Source organism: Xiphias gladius, chromosome 15 (genome assembly GCF_016859285.1).
Source record: "Xiphias gladius isolate SHS-SW01 ecotype Sanya breed wild chromosome 15, ASM1685928v1, whole genome shotgun sequence".
Taxonomy (NCBI): Eukaryota; Metazoa; Chordata; class Actinopteri; order Istiophoriformes; family Xiphiidae; genus Xiphias; species Xiphias gladius.
In genome coordinates this window covers 31,613,922-31,631,745 of record NC_053414.1, presented here as the reverse complement: position 1 = coordinate 31,631,745, position 17,824 = coordinate 31,613,922, and the positions used below count along the sequence as shown (strand labels likewise).

Genomic DNA, 17,824 nt, shown 5'->3' with positions numbered 1-17,824 from the left:
TAGACCTGAGCTGACGACGAGAGAGGTAGTCCACCATCTCCTGTGAAATAGAAGAAACAGCAATATGCAGGAGCAAACGATGCACCAATGAGTCAGCTCCAGTCATTACTCATTCCATGTTCTCAGGTACTGGAATCTGACATACATCAGTAAAGTTCCATGTGTTTTGTCACAGTGAATGCCCGATCTGTGTCGGGAACCTGATAGGTTCTACACGTGTGTGTAACTGCGGTTCTTTTCATGACACCGCTACCCTAACCATTCCACATGAGTAGAACAAATCGGGTTTCCGGTACATATCGGGCGATCAGGCAGTGACCGGCCCTTCCTCAAACCACCCCGAACACCCTCTCCCTACCCACTTCCACTCCATTTGTGCAATCACGTGGAGGATCCGCCACATTACGAACCCCAAAATTAGAAAACCTTCCAACAGTGAGTCTACCTCGATGCTGATTTACTGACGTGCAACGCCTGTATTGTGTTCGGGATGGAACCGCTCCTTACAAATATTTGTTCCGTGCAACTACCCATAAAAAATCTACTAAGATAGACATTTAATATTGTAATACTGACGTTAATGTTACGTTGTATCTAGGATCAAATATACCACTCTAAAGTCTAAAAAATGGCAGATGTGTTCATTTGATTGTGAAGTGTTGCATATTTACAGGGACTTAGTTAGTTAAAAAAGTTAGTTAAAATGTTAGAGTTAAAATGGTGTTTAGAAAGAAAAAAAGAAATGCCACCAAAGAAGCCTGAGTGTAAGTTTATTTTTTCTTCATAGATTTAGGCCTACTGTGGAGTGAATGTAATGAGTGATACGAAACTATGTTTACGAAAAGTTATGACAGTTCCTGTTTCCGCCGGGGAGAGGTAAGTTCGTCCAGAAGCTTCCCGCTGTATTTATACAATATACTTTAGTGAAGGGTAGTTCATTCAGCTGTGAGTGCGACTACAAACAGTGACGGAGTAGGAGTAGGGAGAGTCCGGATGTAGAAAGTCTCAACGTGAAGTTACCCGTGCTGTATGTACTGCATGTCCGCTCCAGAACACAGGGGGCGATGTGTTCCTGTATTCATCGTTCCTACTCAAAAACACTGTCAAAACTAGAGCTTCCGTTAAGCCATCACGTCAACAAAGACTCCGCTTGCCTGTTTGTCCACGTCTTTCTCCGTTATTTTGATAAAGTAGAACCACCTAGTGATGTATTTCTGCTGCAACCGTTTTCTTCATGTCAGTATCATCTTTAGGACATAGTCCATTTTTTCCATATAAAAGGCCGAGTGTTGTACGTTCGTTGCGACCATGTCGGCGGCAGTGGACTTCCATTCACAGATCGCCTCCATCATGGAGGTGCTGGCTAACGCGGCCGTCGCTGAAATTTGTAAGATTGTGGACGACGGATACGCCGTGATTCATCTGGAAATGTCCCGGAACCAGAAAGAGAACGAGTTCCTGCGGAGGAAAATCAAACTGCTGGAGCTGCAGATCTCCCGGTACCGAGCGGAGAGGGTGAAGGGAGCGGAGGGCTCCGTTAGCAGTCGCTTCCCCGGGGTCCGCCTCCTCAACCGGCAGAACAAGGACTCACTGGCCGGTATGTTAAACTGACACCTCCAACGTTATAGTACGTACAGTACAAACTCCGCCAAGAAATCTTTTCACAACTTGTTTCCAGGTACGCAAGCGCACTCCGGTGAAGCCCACGTTATGTATAAATCCAAAAGTGCCATAATATAACTAGACCCCAATTTAAAGGGCCGTAAAGTGCACTACAGGTGACAAACCTGCAGTGGCGAGATTCCAGTCTTCACCCCAGTTCAATCGAGGTGAATGGGTCTTCATATAATTCTACTCTCAGCTTTATACAGTTCAGCAGCATATGTCTTTTCAGAAACACTGTTTCAGCTACTGTGGATAATGTGTAGTTGTCAGTTCGTTGTGTGAATTAGCCACAGTAATCCTTCACACACACACGGGCAATTAGACGTGGTGACAAAGTCCAGCATTGTGCTGGAGGTGCAAGCAAACGGTTTATTGGCGACGAGATTGCAAGACAGATCGGTTGTCCCTCTGAAAACTTGCTATTTTTGGCCTCATTGCAACAAAATTGAACACAATGGATTGTAAAACCCATACATTTATTAGCAGCCAGATTAATGATTTTTCACGAGTAATCTGCTAAATGAGCCCCTTTTAGTAGAGAAATTCATATTTGAAGAAAAATAGGGGTGCTTAATCAGTAGATTCGGGACAGTTTGTAATACATGGAATTAAAGTACACAAGGTCTAAAACAGGCGTAAGTATGTAATATGTTACGATGTAGTACACTAACACCAATATTACCATTCTCAAAATCCAAACAAAGCCATAGCGAGTAATCGATATATCAGCCACTCATAGCATGAGCAAATAATGGAATATTTCAAGATTTCGATAAGTAAATTCAATATGGACAAATCAGGAGTGTCTATCAGATAAGATGTTTCCGCCAAACAATACCAGGCAATTTGTAGCGACAATTGTATGCTAAAACAAGACTGGGTAAAAATCTAGTATATGGCTGGACCGCCCTTTATCTGTTTGCTTCTCTCTTATTCTGACTACATGTTGACCAGCAGTCACTTCCAACTATTTCCAAGCTGCTGCTCTGCAATGCCAAAATCCTAATTTCATAACCGTGACATCATCTGACAAAATCACCCTACACATAGGTTAAAGACGGCTGTGCTGTGATTTTTGCTATATTCAATTGTAAAATGATCACTCAGAAAGAACGTTCGAAGCGCATTCATATCTTTGTCAGCCGCTGTGCAGTCAGCTGAATGCGACTAGAGAAAGTAGTGCCTGCAGAGGGGAAGCCAGACCTTTCCCTCATGGTGCAATGCTGCAGACCCTATTCTACAGAAAAATAGCCAAGGTTTGTCCAAAAAGTCGCTAGATTTGTTATTAGGTGCTTTTTTGAAAAAAAGTTTCTGAGGGGGTCTGAAAACTTGGTAAATCTAGCAACAAGACACTAAGTTGGAAACACTACCTGTAAACGCCCCCCTGATGACATATAAGAAACTGTTCACGCCAATTCATTTGTAAAGAGCAACGGCCAATGGGGAAACTCCAACACTCAGCTGGTTGACCAGTGCCATAACAACAGAAACTTCCTGCCAATACAAGAGTTAGAATAAGTGTTAAATCTGTGGCCTGTCCCACTAAGATGTACAGTTTTGTTGTTTTTAACACTGTGCAGAGATACTATCTCTGATATCTGTTCTGATTACAGAGGATGGTATACTGTGTTTAGTTGTAGTAATTAGGAGCTAATTATTCTGCTCCTTATATTCCACCAGGCCCCTCTCTGCAGGGCAAGACCAGGTTCCTTAACCGAGGTCCGGGGGCTCAGCAGTGTGTACAGAAGAGCCAGCCTATCAACCTGGACCAGGATCCTGATCAGGAGGTTGTCACCACCACCAAAACTGAGGTAGCTATTTCACAATGCAGTAACACCAGAAAACCATCTTCTGTAAGTCCCTGTATGCAGGATCCTAAAATGTCAGATTTTGACATAGTAGCAGACTGCATCCATCCAAACTGTCTCTTTTAATACTGCCACTAGGGCTCACCAAAGCAAGTTTAATTTTTTTTAAAAGGTTAAAAGGGGGGATTTGGGTAAAAAGCGTTTCCAGCCAGACTTGAATCCAGGACATTGCGATTTATGGATAAAGTCTTAACCAGTAAGCCACGGAGATTCCCCGCCTTTAGTTTTTAATAATTTAACAGGTCTATGTAGACATGACAATATAAATTATTCTACTCTGTGGGGTTGTCAGAGTGGGAAAAGGTGAAACACCACAGGTATCCAGTCAGAGATGTGACTTAAGTATTATTATTACCACCATTATAGTTGGTGGATTTATTGATTAAATGACAATCAGTATACACTCCTGTTTTAAGTGGTTCTATAGCACATACCAGAAAAAATAGGGGAATACATTTACATTGTGTATTACTGTCACTGGGGTTACACAATGGTGCAGTGTTTAGCACTGTCACCTCATAGCAAGAAGGTTCTGGGTTCAAACCCTGTTCGACCAGGGCCTTTCTGTATGGAATTTGCAAGTGCACCCTGTGCCTGCGTGGGTTACCTTCGGGTTTTTCCGGCTTTCTCCCACAGTCTAAAGATATGCAGGTTAATTGGTGACTTTAATTGCCCATAGGTGTGAATCTGAGCGTGACTGGTTGATTGTGTCTATATGTCGACCCTGTGATAGACCAGAAACCTGTACAGAGTGTACCGCGCTTCTAACCCAATGTCAGCTGCTTCTCTCCTACTTTCTGTGCTCACATATATAATATTTTAATACTGCCAAATTCTGAACAAATCTGTTCTCATTTACATGTTTTTCTGTTTCTGTTGTTGGATAACAAAACAAGTATGAAATAGTGACGGAAACATGGCCCATTAAGACTACATGTTACCCAGCGGTCATTTCCAAGCCATTTCTAAACTGCTCTGCCCTGCTAAAATCCTGATTTTTGTAACCGTGACATTGTCTGACAAAATCATCCTACATATAAGTTAAAGGCAACAGCTGTTACTTATTTATTTGTAAAATGATTACTCAGAGAGAAAGTTTGATGCTCTTTCATGTCTGTGCAGCAGCTGCACGGTCAATTGAAGGAGACGCATAGAGAGGTGTGCCTGCTAAGGGAACGCCCAACCTTGCGCTCGTGAGGCAATACTGGTAACTCTTCTGTGGAAAGTAGCTAAGGTTTGCCCAAAAAGTTGCTAGATTTGTCGGTAGCTACTTTTGTGAGGAAAACTCATTAAAGGGGTGTGAAAAGTCAGTACATCTATTGACAAAGGCGCTAAATTGGCAACACTGCCTGCAAACGGTAACATTGGCTGTAAACATGATGAGGTAATAGAAACTATTTGCGGCAATTCATTTTGAAAGAGCAACGGTGAGTGGGGAAACTTCAAATCTCAGACAGCTAACGAATTTTGTAACATCAGCACTCAAGTGATGCGGCATTTGGCTGACAAATGGTGTATCTTTATCACTCGGTCAGTCGGGTAGTCACAAACTTTTGCGTTTATAGGGCTGGCCCCACTGTTGCAGTCGAGCCAAAAATATTTATCAAACTTTGCATAAAGACTGTATCACACAGCAAGGAAAAAGTGCAGACCTTCATAATCAATTTAGGAAGAAGTCGCACTGGTGACTCCCATTAACCAGGTAACTACAAACACCTTTGTTATCTGAATAACCTGGTCAGTCGCATCTTAAACTTAATTCGCATCTTAAATCTTACACTAAAAATGATGATTAACACAATACTCTCACTTAGATGCATGCAAACAACACAAACTGCAGCCTTAATCTCTGAGCAGCAGTGGTCCTCATTCTTTCCATTTGGCTTCCACTGTAGCTTGTAGAGAACAACACTGCCCACAAGACACCACTTTTTCCGCAACCATGTTTTCAGTTTATTTCATATAATAAACGTGCTAACAAGGACGTAGGAGATAGTAATTACCAACCAATTCCATGAGTTCTCATTTCAGCAACAATACTGATACCTGATTTATCATCTAAGTCACAAAAGAAAAGAAAATTTCAATCATTTACACACTCTCTGGTTCAGTTTCTCCAGCGTTTCAGATTTTCTGTGTATTTTTTTTCTACAGTAAACTGAATATCTTAGGGGTTTGGACTGTTGGTTGGACAAAAAAAGACATTTGAAGACGTCTCTGAGAAACTGTGACCAGCATTTCCCGCTGTGTGTTAGGGACTATATGATTAATCGATGAGTGGAAAAAATAATCAAAAGATGAATTGATAATGACTAATCATTAGTTGCTGCCCTAATGTTATCAATCAAACAGCATCAGCTTTCATATTTTAAGCTGGAATCATAGTTCTAAGTTAAGGGGGTTACAGCATTAGACATGGCGACTACGTGCAATGGCTCCATAGCTAAGCCATAGGCTGTAGAGAGACCAGGTGGAGACCACATGAACTGTGATTGGTGAGTGTGGGCTGCTTGTTTTTCTGATGCTGGTAGAGATAGTTGAGAGTGAAGACAACATAAGCAGGTTGAAGAAAGAATCAGTAGTCATTTCCATGTCATTAACACACAACCAACACATCACACATTCAGCTGCACACACTCTGCTCACTGCCAACAGTGCTCTGTATCGCAGTGAATTGAAAAAATGTAAAAACCAGCAGTAGGCTCCTAGACAGGTTTAACCACAACTAAACCATTTCTAAATTAAACACTAGCATTACTGACAGAGTGCTGACCCTCTACCCAGTGTTGCAATCAAACAACACTTGGATTGCAATACAGTCACTGCACTAAAAGTTTGGATGTCTGTCTGTGCAGCACAGACAGTGACTTTAATTCTTTTCAGGGTTTTCCCTACCATTCCCTGCCTAAGCCGAATGAATGGAAGAAACTATGCTGAAAGTTCTACATTGCTATGAAGAGAAAGGATAGCGTACTAAATATAAGAAAGTATTTTTTTTCTGGAAATTAGGTGTAAAACTTGGTGGTTGTTTTAGATTTAAGAACGAGACAATTAAATGTTGATTTTGAATGGAGGGGGTAAAAGTGTTTGTAGCCTTAATGTTGCTGAGAAGTCCCACAGTTTTGTTGAATACGGAATACTTTATGAATTCTGAATAATCAGATCAATGTAAAGTTTCGTTTCACCCGTCTGTCTGTCCATATATACAGTACAGCTGCATTCATCCTGTTGTTTCCGTCAGCAGTGAAATCAATAAATGCCAGTGAGCCAGTTCAATTGGCAGCCATACGTGCCAGAGCCACAACAGAACCACCATCATGTTTGACAGATGAGGTGGTGGCTTTGGGTGGCTTTTTTTCTCAAACAATATCCTTTTTGCATAATTTTGACTGGGGTTGATTTTTGTTTCATCAGTCCATAAAACTTTGATCCAGAACTCTACCACTTTTTTTGTGTGTTATTGTGAACTGCAGCCTGACCTTTCTGTTTTTGAGGTTTACCGGCAGTTTTGTGGTGTATCCTCTGCGGTTATAGTCATGAAGTCTTCTCTTGATCTTTGAACCTTTTCAAACATGTATGCCTACATCCTGGAGAGCATTCTTGACTTGCTGTGCAGTCATAAAGGGGTTTTTCTTCACCATGCAAATAATTTTTATAATTTTTGTACACACCTGCCTTTTTAGAGTGTACCCAAATGCTGATTTTGGCATTCTCATTAGTATCCCCTTCACTTGCATGGTCACCTCTTCATTCTTCAATCTCCACCTGAATCTAAATGGCAATTCTCAACTCTCAGTCAACTTTGAGCCATGTGTGAGTTCTTTTGTGCAGCTGTATGTCGTTTCAGACATACAACTTCCCAAGAAACATTTGGTAGCCAAGTGTTTAATTTCTTTTGAACCTCCCAAATTTGGGCACTATGTGTCCAAAAGGCTCTTCCACACAGTTCTTACTATATTGATGTTAACCTTCTCAAATTCAAGCTCAGACTTGGCACTTTAATGTAGTATCCATTATTTTAATTCAAACTGAATCTGCTGAAGCGCAGAACCTGAAGAACAAAAAATGTGTACCTGTCCAAATACTTCGGATCTTGACTGTATGTACGATCACTCCCTTTATTGCCCAAGTGTGTGCTTTCTATTCCTATCTGTCTTTCTCTTTTTTTCGGTGGGTTCTGGTAAATGACATTTAAATGTCAGTATAACTGCAGGTCAGATCTCCCCTAGAGCAGCTCCCAGTCCTACAGGAGGGGGCCTGTTCATTTGGGTCTTAGGAACATCTTTCTGCTTTAAAGGTGATTTAGCAGTGATCAAGCCCTCTCTTACCATGCTGCCCCATTCTAATCAATTCCCCAGAACCCCATCAGCTGCCAGGGCCTGGCCAGAGGTGTTGTCCCATTCTGGTTAAATCCCTGGATATAGAAGGGATGAAGAGTTGAATAATATAAAATGGAAGATGGATAAATAATTAAGTGGGATCTGTATAAAAGTTGTATGTTTTTGGTTGTATATATGTATGGTTTTATGGTGTGAACATGAAGATGTCTGTAACACCATGTTTTCAATGAGATATAATTGGGAATAAACTCATATGTGTTTAAAATTAATATTATTATCTAATACAAGATAATAATAATGAAAATAATAATAATTATTATAACAATATTCATCTTATTTATAGAATAGTCTTTGCAATAATATTAAGACTTGTGAACTGTATTAATACTAGCAGTTGTCATCATCGTTGTCAACAGTGTCATGATCCTAATGATGACAATGATGTTCCTAATATTAGATTGATATGAATGAATATGTATATAGGTTTATTCTTGTAATTGTTTTATAATGGGATTTAGGGCTGCAAGTAAAGATAATTTTCAGTAACTATTACTCTGCTGATTATTTTATCGATTAACTGTTTAGTTTAAGATGAAATTGTCTAAAATCCCCATCACCACTCTGCTGCGCTGAACGTAGCATCTTCAAATTACTTGTTCGACCATAAGTCCAAAACTCAAATATAATCAGTTTAGTAGTGGGAAATCCTCTCATCTGAGAGGCTGGAATCACTGAATGTTTGGCATGGTTTCACTATTTTTGCTTGAAATATGACTGAAACAACTAATTGATTATCAAAAGAATTGCTTATTATTTTTCTCTCAATTGACTAATGGATTTATTGACTAATTGTTTCAGCTCTAATGGGATTACCGTAGACAGGAACAATTAATCCTCATATTACGTCCAATAGAATTCCTTTTGAATCAGTTTGTCCTCTCAGTCAGCAGAGCCTGAGGAGGGGGAGCTGCTGATCATCAAGGTAGAGGGATCTATGGAGACCGGCGTCACCAACCACGAAGCTCCACTAGAAGCCTGTATCAGCACCAGAGGAGATGCCAACACCACCACTTCTATCACTGCTGCCTTGGAGGACACCGCGGACGGACGGCTGATTAGATGCAGCAATGAAACGGAGGTCAGTGGATCTGACATCGTCACCTTTGTTGACGGCAGGACAGCTGAAACTGACAGCAGCAGTGACACCACCCACAGCTCCCAGCTGACAGGAAGTGATGTCAGAGCAGGGGACAGTCAGTCTCTGAGCTCAGAGACTGACGGGATGGCACACAGGGACACTGTGCAAACTTCCTGTGTAACAGATGGCGGGAATGCTAATGAGGGCGCGTTAGACACCTCCAATTCCTCTCTGCCAGAGGTGATAGTCATTGATGGAGGGGGGGCATCAGACAAGGAGGGAGAGGAGTGTGAGTGGTTACATGTAGACCAGACAAACAGAAAAGCTGGCCAAGCAAGAGACAGAGATGACCAAACTATATTATCTATGATTCAATGCGCTGGGCTTGAACCAGCAGGACACAGGTCAGTGCAGGCAGGGTCTGTTCTACCTTGTGATGACCCTCCAGGAGCATCTGGTGGTGGAACAACCTCCAGCATCAACTCTTCTAGTGATGCAACCACCCCGGGTCTGCATCGCTCTGTGCCCCCCCCCAACAACAGCCGCCACAAACCTTTCTCCAGCAATTTCCACCTGGCTTTCTACCACGCTGTCACTATGCAGCGTCCGTACGGCTGCACCAGCTGCACCAAGCGCTTTTTCCTTGAGTCTGACCTGCAGAAGCACATGGCCAGGCACACCAGGGAGAAGCCCTACATCTGCCTGCTCTGTGGCAAGAGCTTTGTGTGCCAGAGCCAGCTTGACATCCACCACAATGTCCACACCGGGGAGAGGCCCTTCAGCTGCTCTGTCTGCAACCGACGCTTCTCCCACCCCAGCAACCTCAAGAGGCATCAGAAGATCCAGCACTGAGCACCAAGACCAGACCTTCCACAATAATGCTACACCAAAGTTCCCCTGAAGAGGACTAGAGAAGGCTTTTCTGTTTCAATTTCAATCCTGAAGTTTATTTTTCAAGACTTCTCAGAGCTTTTTGTAGAAACAGTTTAAGATATGGAAGAAATGCAGAACAGACTAAACGGAAAATGCAGGATGAAAGGAAAATGAAGAATTTAGCAGCATATCTGTAGTTTCACCAGTCTGCTTCTCAAATCTGCTTTCCCATCCAAACATTCATAATTTTATTTGAATGACAATCTAAATCCAGTGTTAGAATTGAATGGCTGTTGCAGTAAAAATTTTGTCCATAAATTGTTTTTAAAACTGGGATGGAAATTAGGGTTTTAACTAAAGAGTTTGGTCTGCGGCCTGGTGCTTTATTTAGCAGTATAAGGGAGTATGAGATACATACATTCTGTATAAAGATGACGATGATGTAAAAAAGACAAGACCATGAAATACTGTGAATTAGCCCATTTCTCTTTTCATGTGAGATCTGCAAAATTATTTTTTTTGCCCCCTCGTGGTGTGAGAAAAATGAGGGGGAAAAAGCACTCCTACAGCCATGATGATAAGGAGAGCAGCTGTCACCCTCAACTTTTCTTTCATACCAACTGCATCCATGAATTATATCCAGCAAAAAAATCAAACAAGAGTCCTAGCTACTCTGCTTGTGCACTGTTAATAATCTCATCTTCTGGACCACCATAAATGATGAAATTATTGAGAAAATGTATTAGGAAATTGACTGACACTCTGTGTGTGATTAAATAAAGCTTCTGCAGCGAAGCAAGTTTAAAGTCCATCAGTGCTGCAGCCGGTGAGAGTGAGAAAACTCCTCTTCCTTCATATTATTACTTTTAAACTCAGCACTGCTGTGACACTGCTCCCTCTGAGCAACAGGTGCCAAATGTCACAGAGCATTTAGACACTTTCTGTATCATCATGTCACGCCTGTACGCCAGATTGACAAGGAGCCATCCCTTGAACAAATAACTGAAGTTAGCAGTGGTTCGTTTTGACAGCGTAATCCATGTCTGAAAAAGCCTGTAAAGAGATGTTTTCCTATGGTTTCATTTCCTTGGTCGGTGTCTTTACATTGGGATGTATGTAGTCCATATACCAGATAAAAGGCAACAAAAGAAGATCAGTATAAATGGAATATCACTACCTTTAATCCCAGCTCAGAACCAGCATACTTAACTCGCCGTAGCAGAGTTATGAACACAGTATATTAGTGGCTTTAGATGAGTGTTACTGTGGAAGCAGACTTTTATTATATATTTATCAAAGGGTCATAGTGTTCTATTTTACATCTAATTAATAATGATTTGAATGGGTTTTCTGATCATATCATCACATTTTGGTTTCTCATTTGAGTTTGTCTTTCTCTTTTGCTCATATTAACCAAATACGATCAAAGCTATGATGATAACTGTATGATACATTTCTAAAAATACACAGTATTTGATCCATTGGAGTGTGCTCTCAGCTTAGTATTGTGCAAAAAAACTGAACAACAAGTTTCCCTTTGTTGTAGCACAGAATCATCACTGAGCTTTTACACTTTAGACCTCCTGTCACTCGTCCTCTCAGATTCATTGCATCATTTAACAATTCAAATGTATTCTTGTAATAAGAACTATGAGCTCTCCAAAGAATAGAGGGAAATTTACTCATAAGTCTGTACTCGTACATGTATACATACAGCGAATTGTAAATTTGCCAATAAATCATATTTTCAAAGAGTTTGATTGTATGGTTTCATTGCATGTTTGAATTACTGTTGTAGTCACAGTGGAGGCATTAGCAGGATGTTGTAAAGAAGAATTACACAAAGTGAATAACTGATCTCCATGAAATGATTTGATTATATCAAGCACATATATCTCACACATCAACCCAATGACTCCTGTCTAAAATAATAATTATTACTGCGTCAGAGCCTTGTGGGTTCTTTGTATCAGCTAAACACCTCCCTCCTTTTTCCAGGGCCAGGGACGTCTGAAAAACACAAGCAGCCCTCAGAGCCAGGAGGAAAAGATGGATGAAGTGCAAGGTATCAATCCGTTTTTCTGTCAAATCGTTTCCTGTTCTGGAAATACCATTGAAATGAATCAACCTGCACCAAGCAATGTAATGTGCTGGGTGCCCAAACAGTAGTGAAGCTCCCTTAAATCATCGTCAAACTCCAGAGCACCTCCGTGTTTACCTCCTGAGCTGTTCTGTGATGCTTCAAAATTGTTTAGGAAAACATCTTTTACATGTAAAGATTTTTTTATTGTCAGCAAATCTGAGTAAAACACCCAAACCAACAATGTGCTAATACTCGGTACTCCCTGACTTTCCTACTTGTCTTTGCCTCTGAGCTCCTAGCCCTTTTGTAGAAGATGAAGATGTAAATCTTTAAAAACACTTCACAAATGTATAGTGTCATTTAAAAAAAAAGTAATTTCCTAAGAAACATGCATACTGTAGTTTTTAATCAAACAAACGGGAGGAAATAGTGTATTTTTGTGGACTATTTGCAGCGATGGATTAATTCACATTTGGTGCTGTAGTGAGTATTTGGTGCAGCAGGATGGTGTGTGTGGGACTGAGTCAAAATATACTATAGTGTGTGTTAATGGTAATGAGGGAATATGGCTCCCAGTGCAAACAGTGCACCTCATGAATGTGTTTTTAATAGTTTTTGCGGAGTTCTATGGCACAGATGAATAAGATGTATCAGGCATTGATACACAGATAATACTTGTTAACAAGAGACAGTGACTGTTGGGATTTGATATAGAATTAGATTAATATAGAATATCACCAGACTGATACTTTATGTTTCATCACTTCTGGTAAGATTTCAAAAGAGAGACCATATGAACAATAGAATTTCATTTTAGAAAATTGAATAAATCTACCCCATTTTAAAGGGAAAGGGTTTGCTCTATGTTGACGTCCTGTATGTGCTGTTTAAGAGCACAGCAGTGTGTAGTTTTATATGTTGCAGCCCATTAACTACAAATGGCACAAGACCTAAATACATAAGTTTTCAGTGATTTTTTTTTTTTTTTACTCTAGCTTCAGCTTTACTGTTTATACTACAGATTATCATCTCCATAAACATTTTTAAAATGTCATCGGTATCTGGTAATAAAGAACTGCTGTGAAAACATCTGCCAAACAGCATGCAGGGATTCACCAAATTATCATTTGTTCAAAATGTATTTAGAATGTGTAGTTTTTATTTTATGACACCATTTCCCAGCATTTTTTTAGTTGAGAAAATGTAACAGTAATAGCAAGAGCTGCAATGATTAATTGATTAATTGATTGGGTGATTGTCAGAAAACTGATCAGCAACTATTCTTTTTTATTTTTATTCTGTATCTTTAAAATCAAATTTCCTGGCAAAATTTAAAAAAAAAATGCTGTTCCTAGCCTCTAAAATATGAAAATATTCTGTTTTTCTTTGTTTCTATGTTTGTCAACTTAATATATTTGGGTTTTGGCTGTTGAACTGAAGTCATCTCCTTGCAGTCTGAAAAACAGGGACAGAGACTTTTCACAATTTTCTGACAATTTAGAGAGAAACACCATTAATTGATTCATTGAGAAAATAATGGGCAGATTGATCGATAATGAAAATAATTACAGCTCTAGTAGCTGCTCACAGCTGTTCAGCAGGAATGTCAAGAACACAGTTGTAATTATTAAGCACATTCCTTTAAGCTGACTTATACAAACTTTATGTAATGTACTTTACATAAAAAAAAAAAAAAATACAGGAAATTAAAAAAAAAAATTCTGTTTCTTTGCTTTGGGCTCATCAGGTGACACCCGAGAGAAACACAGACCCTCCCAAACCCTGCTGGACTGGCAGGAGAGCAATGAGACTGAAGATATGGAGCGGCCATCTTGTTCCACATACACACTAGAAACTATAGCAGGAAACTTCAACCAAACAAGGACAAACCCTGCCTCCAGTTTCCCCACTGTTCCCAGAGTGCCCCAGTGCGACTTGGACCAGGTGAGCTATGTGTCTAAACGGGACATCATTGTTATCAACTCACATCCACGAGCAGTGGAGGACAGCTCTGAGAGGGCACTGTCATCTGGACGAGGTGCAGGGGGCGAAGGTGATAAAGTGACACCTCTTGGCAGTGTGAGGTCCCAGTATCAGCCGCTGCTATGTATTCAGATCAGCGAGCCCCCCAGTGATGTGATGAATGAAGGAAATCACATCACAACCTTTACCAGCCCCCCTGTGTCCAAGGGAACAGTGGACTCCCAGCACCAGCAAACCCTACATTTGTGGTCTAGGATTGGGATGGGCAGTTCCCATTTTTCCAGTACAGACCACCTTAATGAGTCTGGGTCAGTACGGACCAAGCAGCTGCCCTGCCTCCCCTATGCCTGCACCTTCTGCTCACGCCGCTACGCTCACCAGTGCCAACTGCGCATCCACGAACGCGTCCACACGGGGGAGAAGCCGTACCAGTGCACCCAGTGCGGGAAGAGCTTCGGCCAGTTCTGCAGCCTCAAGCGCCACCAGATGGTCCACACGGGGGAGAGGCCGTTTCCCTGCCCCCACTGCGGGAAGCAGTTCTCCACTTCGACAAACCTGAAGGTACACCAGAGCGTCCACACTGGGGAAAAGAGGTTCCACTGCTCCAAGTGTGGCAAGAACTTCTCCTTCCTCAGCAACCTGATCAGGCATCAGGCTCTGCACACCGCCAGCTAGAGTAAGTTACTTGAAGGGACAAAATAACATGAACATTTTACAACAGGATGCAACCAGGACAAAACCACAACAACCCAAGGCTGTTTTATGACGTGCACATCAGGACAGATGAGATCTGACAGGTCTTCTTTTCAACAGAATTTTTCATCATGTGCTGTAACATCTTACATTCAGTGTCATGTATGCTTTCACTGACTAATAATAATTCCTCCATGTCACTCTGTTTCTTCTTTGGATTCACTTTGGAAAATGTTTCTAAAATTCCTGCTCATTAAAAGGATATTACAGTTTACATCAGTCTCCCTGTAATTACTGAATCAGGCTTAGTTCAGAAAAGATTGGATGACAAATGAGTGATATACTTGATCGTTTTTACGCTTTAGAGAGTCAGAAATGAGAGCTGATGGTGTGTAGACATCTTAAGAAAGTCAAACAGAGCAACTCTTTGCACAAGTAGCACAGTGCTTACAGTGCCTAAATATGGAGAATCTTTTTATCCAGAAATTAAAATAAAACTTGAAAAAACATTGAATAAATTACAATTGTACTAAAAGGAAAAGGAAAACTGGATATTGAAATGACAAATCAGTGTTGTGTAAAGGTAATTTTTAGGGTGTTCTGCTGATTAATACTTCCTTTACTTCCACTAAGGTGATTATGTAATCACCCATATCTGTTTTTTATGCTCACACCATTGTGTAAGAATCATGTATAAATAACCAGGTTACTTATGTTCCATTAAAACAATATGTTAGGACGGAGCACAAATCACAAGTGCATTCTGCCAGAGTTCCCCTGTTAAGTGACCAGGGGAGAAAAAGAAAGGAAGCAAAAGAAAATAACTGCTTTAATCCACAGACTGAAAAGGCCTTTGACAACTGGTTTTAAATTGTTGCATATTTGTGTTGTACTGTTGAAGTCTGCTAATAATAGTTAACACATACTGCTTGCAGATACTGCCTCTCAGTTGTAGCTGAATTGGTACTTTCCAGCCGTGAGGCCCCATTCTAAGAATAGTAGCATCTGTGTTAGTCCTCAGAAAAAAACAGTTTGCTTATGCAAACTCACATGAATAGTGCATGTGTTAGAAGAATGTGTGTCATCCACTCATGTATGTGTCATATAACCAATGACATTCTATATGAGTTTAAATTTGACTTTGAACCAATGAATTGAATGTAAAGTCACCAAGTCATGGACTCAGTGCCTTTAATGATCAACCTTCTCATGCCCAACTACACAGAACTCAAGACACTGTGTGAAATCCTCCAAAGGGCAAGAGAGGCATAGCAGAGCCAACTTGAGATATCAATGAATCAATTTTATAAATCCCCCAAGACCCCTGGCCAGACATTCCTGTCAGGAACAATACTACCAAAATGAACAGATAGCTAGACCAATGCCTACAAATCCAGGAATACCAAATGATCCTCCTTCACCCCCCTTTAGCAGAAATCCAACCCCAAAGGACAGTTATGGGGTAGGAAAATACCAGGTCAATGTCAAGGAGCCCACCAAGAGTAGTTTTAGCTGCTCATTGTATAGAGGAATACTTCTCACCACAATTAGACCCGGGATGACCAGAACAAAACCCCATTAAGTGAAAATAACAGGTCTAAGGGCAAGGGCAGGTGAAGCGAGCCGGGCAGGATCACATTTCTACAGTAGGCAGAAATGTGCAGAAACATCGCTGCAACCACTGTCCTGCCTGCAGGAGGGCTCATGCCCAATTATGAAACTATTGTGCACTTGGCGGACAGGCGTCCACTTGAAATCCCCATGGAGAAAAGCTTAGAAAACCGCCCTGGTGGAACATTACTTAGAGGCTTTAAAACTGCTTCAGTGGGAAATTCACTAAGATCAATACCAATGATTACAACAACACCCTTGTTGGGATTATAATATGAATTTAATTTCCCCATAACATCTATCAGGGCCCTAGTGACCACATTACTGGACAGCCAACTGACAGAAGAAATAACAGTAAATATATTAGTGTCAGACCAGCACGGGAAAGCTCTTGTAGAAGACCTAGTGAGGCAAAGCTGAGAAACAGCGAGACAGAGCCCGTACCACACCGCTAATGAGCTCACTGGAAGCGCCCACACCCTAAATACAACCTCAGATGCGTGCAGCCAAACGGCACTGGAGGAAGGCCTCTTCTCTAGCACCCCTTCCTGGGGTTGCTCAAACAATATCCCTTTTTCCCCTAACACCATATTCACGGACTATGAGACGATATTGAGACCCCCCCAGTACACACAGTCAACCTCCTCAGATTCCTGGGAAGAGAGTCACCTTTAAAATTAAACCCCTCATTACCCTTACTCCTCCTAAACTGCAGACCTCTACCCCCATTAAGCAACTCGACCTCATGGAGGAATTGAAATCAGAAAGATGCAAAGGCCAACCGAGCAAGATGCCCAAGAGCAGGGAAGCAACAAACCAGAATAATAGACCCAGAAAAAACGACTTTAAACGTGACGGTAGAACTGTCTACACATCCCAAGGGTTGCCCTAGAAAGCGCCGACTGCGGCGTTCCCCCAACACGACACATTAGGAGTACCCCCAGAAATGGAGGAAAGCCCAATTCCGAGCTTTGAAGAGCTGTTTGGAGAAGCTGGATTTATAGCTGTCTTACCCCCTGTGGAAATCATGGCTATAACCAACATATTTCACCCCACAAAAGAAGCGTGGCTTGCGGCAGGATATGATTTTATGAGGGACAGAATCATAGAACAGGCCCAAGAAAACCCCCTGAAAGTAGGATTAACCACCCTGGCATTAACGTGGCAGGTGATCCAAACGAAAGTACTGATAGAGTGCCAAGTAAAAATGATAGAAATAATTTGCCTAGACCTCCCAGGAGGAAAAAAAACTTAGCTTCAAAACTCATTTAGACAGTCAGGAACAAGGCCAAAGCCAGCTGGCAAAAAACACCAGACACTGAGCATCCCTTAAGCTGAAAGGCCTCTCCTGTACAAGATTACCAAACACACGTATGAGGACAAAGGAGAATTAAAAACTCAAATGAATCAACAAGACACAGGAGCAGAAGTAAATTGGTCAAAAAAAGGACAGCTAACTGGTAAAACACAGACAATACAAGTAGGAAACAACAATTAGATAACAACTATGAGAGGGGTCATAGACCAGGAACTCACTGGAGTCAGAGCTGAACAAAATTTAGTGACTATA

General features: G+C 41.2%; 1 protein-coding gene across 3 annotated transcripts; it reads left to right on the top strand.

Annotated features, from left to right (window-relative positions):
- LOC120799828 (zinc finger protein 287-like) lies at positions 1-14,917 on the top strand. 3 transcript variants are annotated; one of them, XM_040145231.1, is made up of 6 exons: positions 1-126; positions 1,282-1,597; positions 3,346-3,476; positions 8,817-9,011; positions 11,883-11,949; positions 13,715-14,917. In XM_040145231.1, the coding sequence occupies exons 1-6, from the start codon at positions 88-90 to the stop codon at positions 14,623-14,625; spliced, it is 1,659 nt and encodes a 552-aa protein (XP_040001165.1). In that variant the 5' UTR covers positions 1-87; the 3' UTR covers positions 14,626-14,917. The 3 variants fall into 3 exon arrangements, with proteins under 3 accessions (XP_040001165.1, XP_040001167.1, XP_040001166.1); XM_040145232.1 differs by lacking the exon at positions 1-126 and adding an exon at positions 424-435; XM_040145233.1 differs by lacking the exon at positions 8,817-9,011.
- The last annotated feature ends 2,907 nt before the right edge of the window (positions 14,918-17,824 follow it).

What these genes read in the sequence shown, in the direction of transcription:
- LOC120799828 (XM_040145231.1), top strand. Translation starts at nt 88, where the DNA reads ATGAGTCAGCTCCAGTCATTACTCATTCCATGTTCTCAG. An exon ending in TCACCACCACCAAAACTGAG is followed by an intron (nt 3,477 to 8,816) that starts GTAGCTATTTCA and finishes TTGTCCTCTCAG; the next exon opens with TCAGCAGAGCCTGAGGAGGG. An exon ending in AAAGATGGATGAAGTGCAAG is followed by an intron (nt 11,950 to 13,714) that starts GTATCAATCCGT and finishes TGGGCTCATCAG; the next exon opens with GTGACACCCGAGAGAAACAC.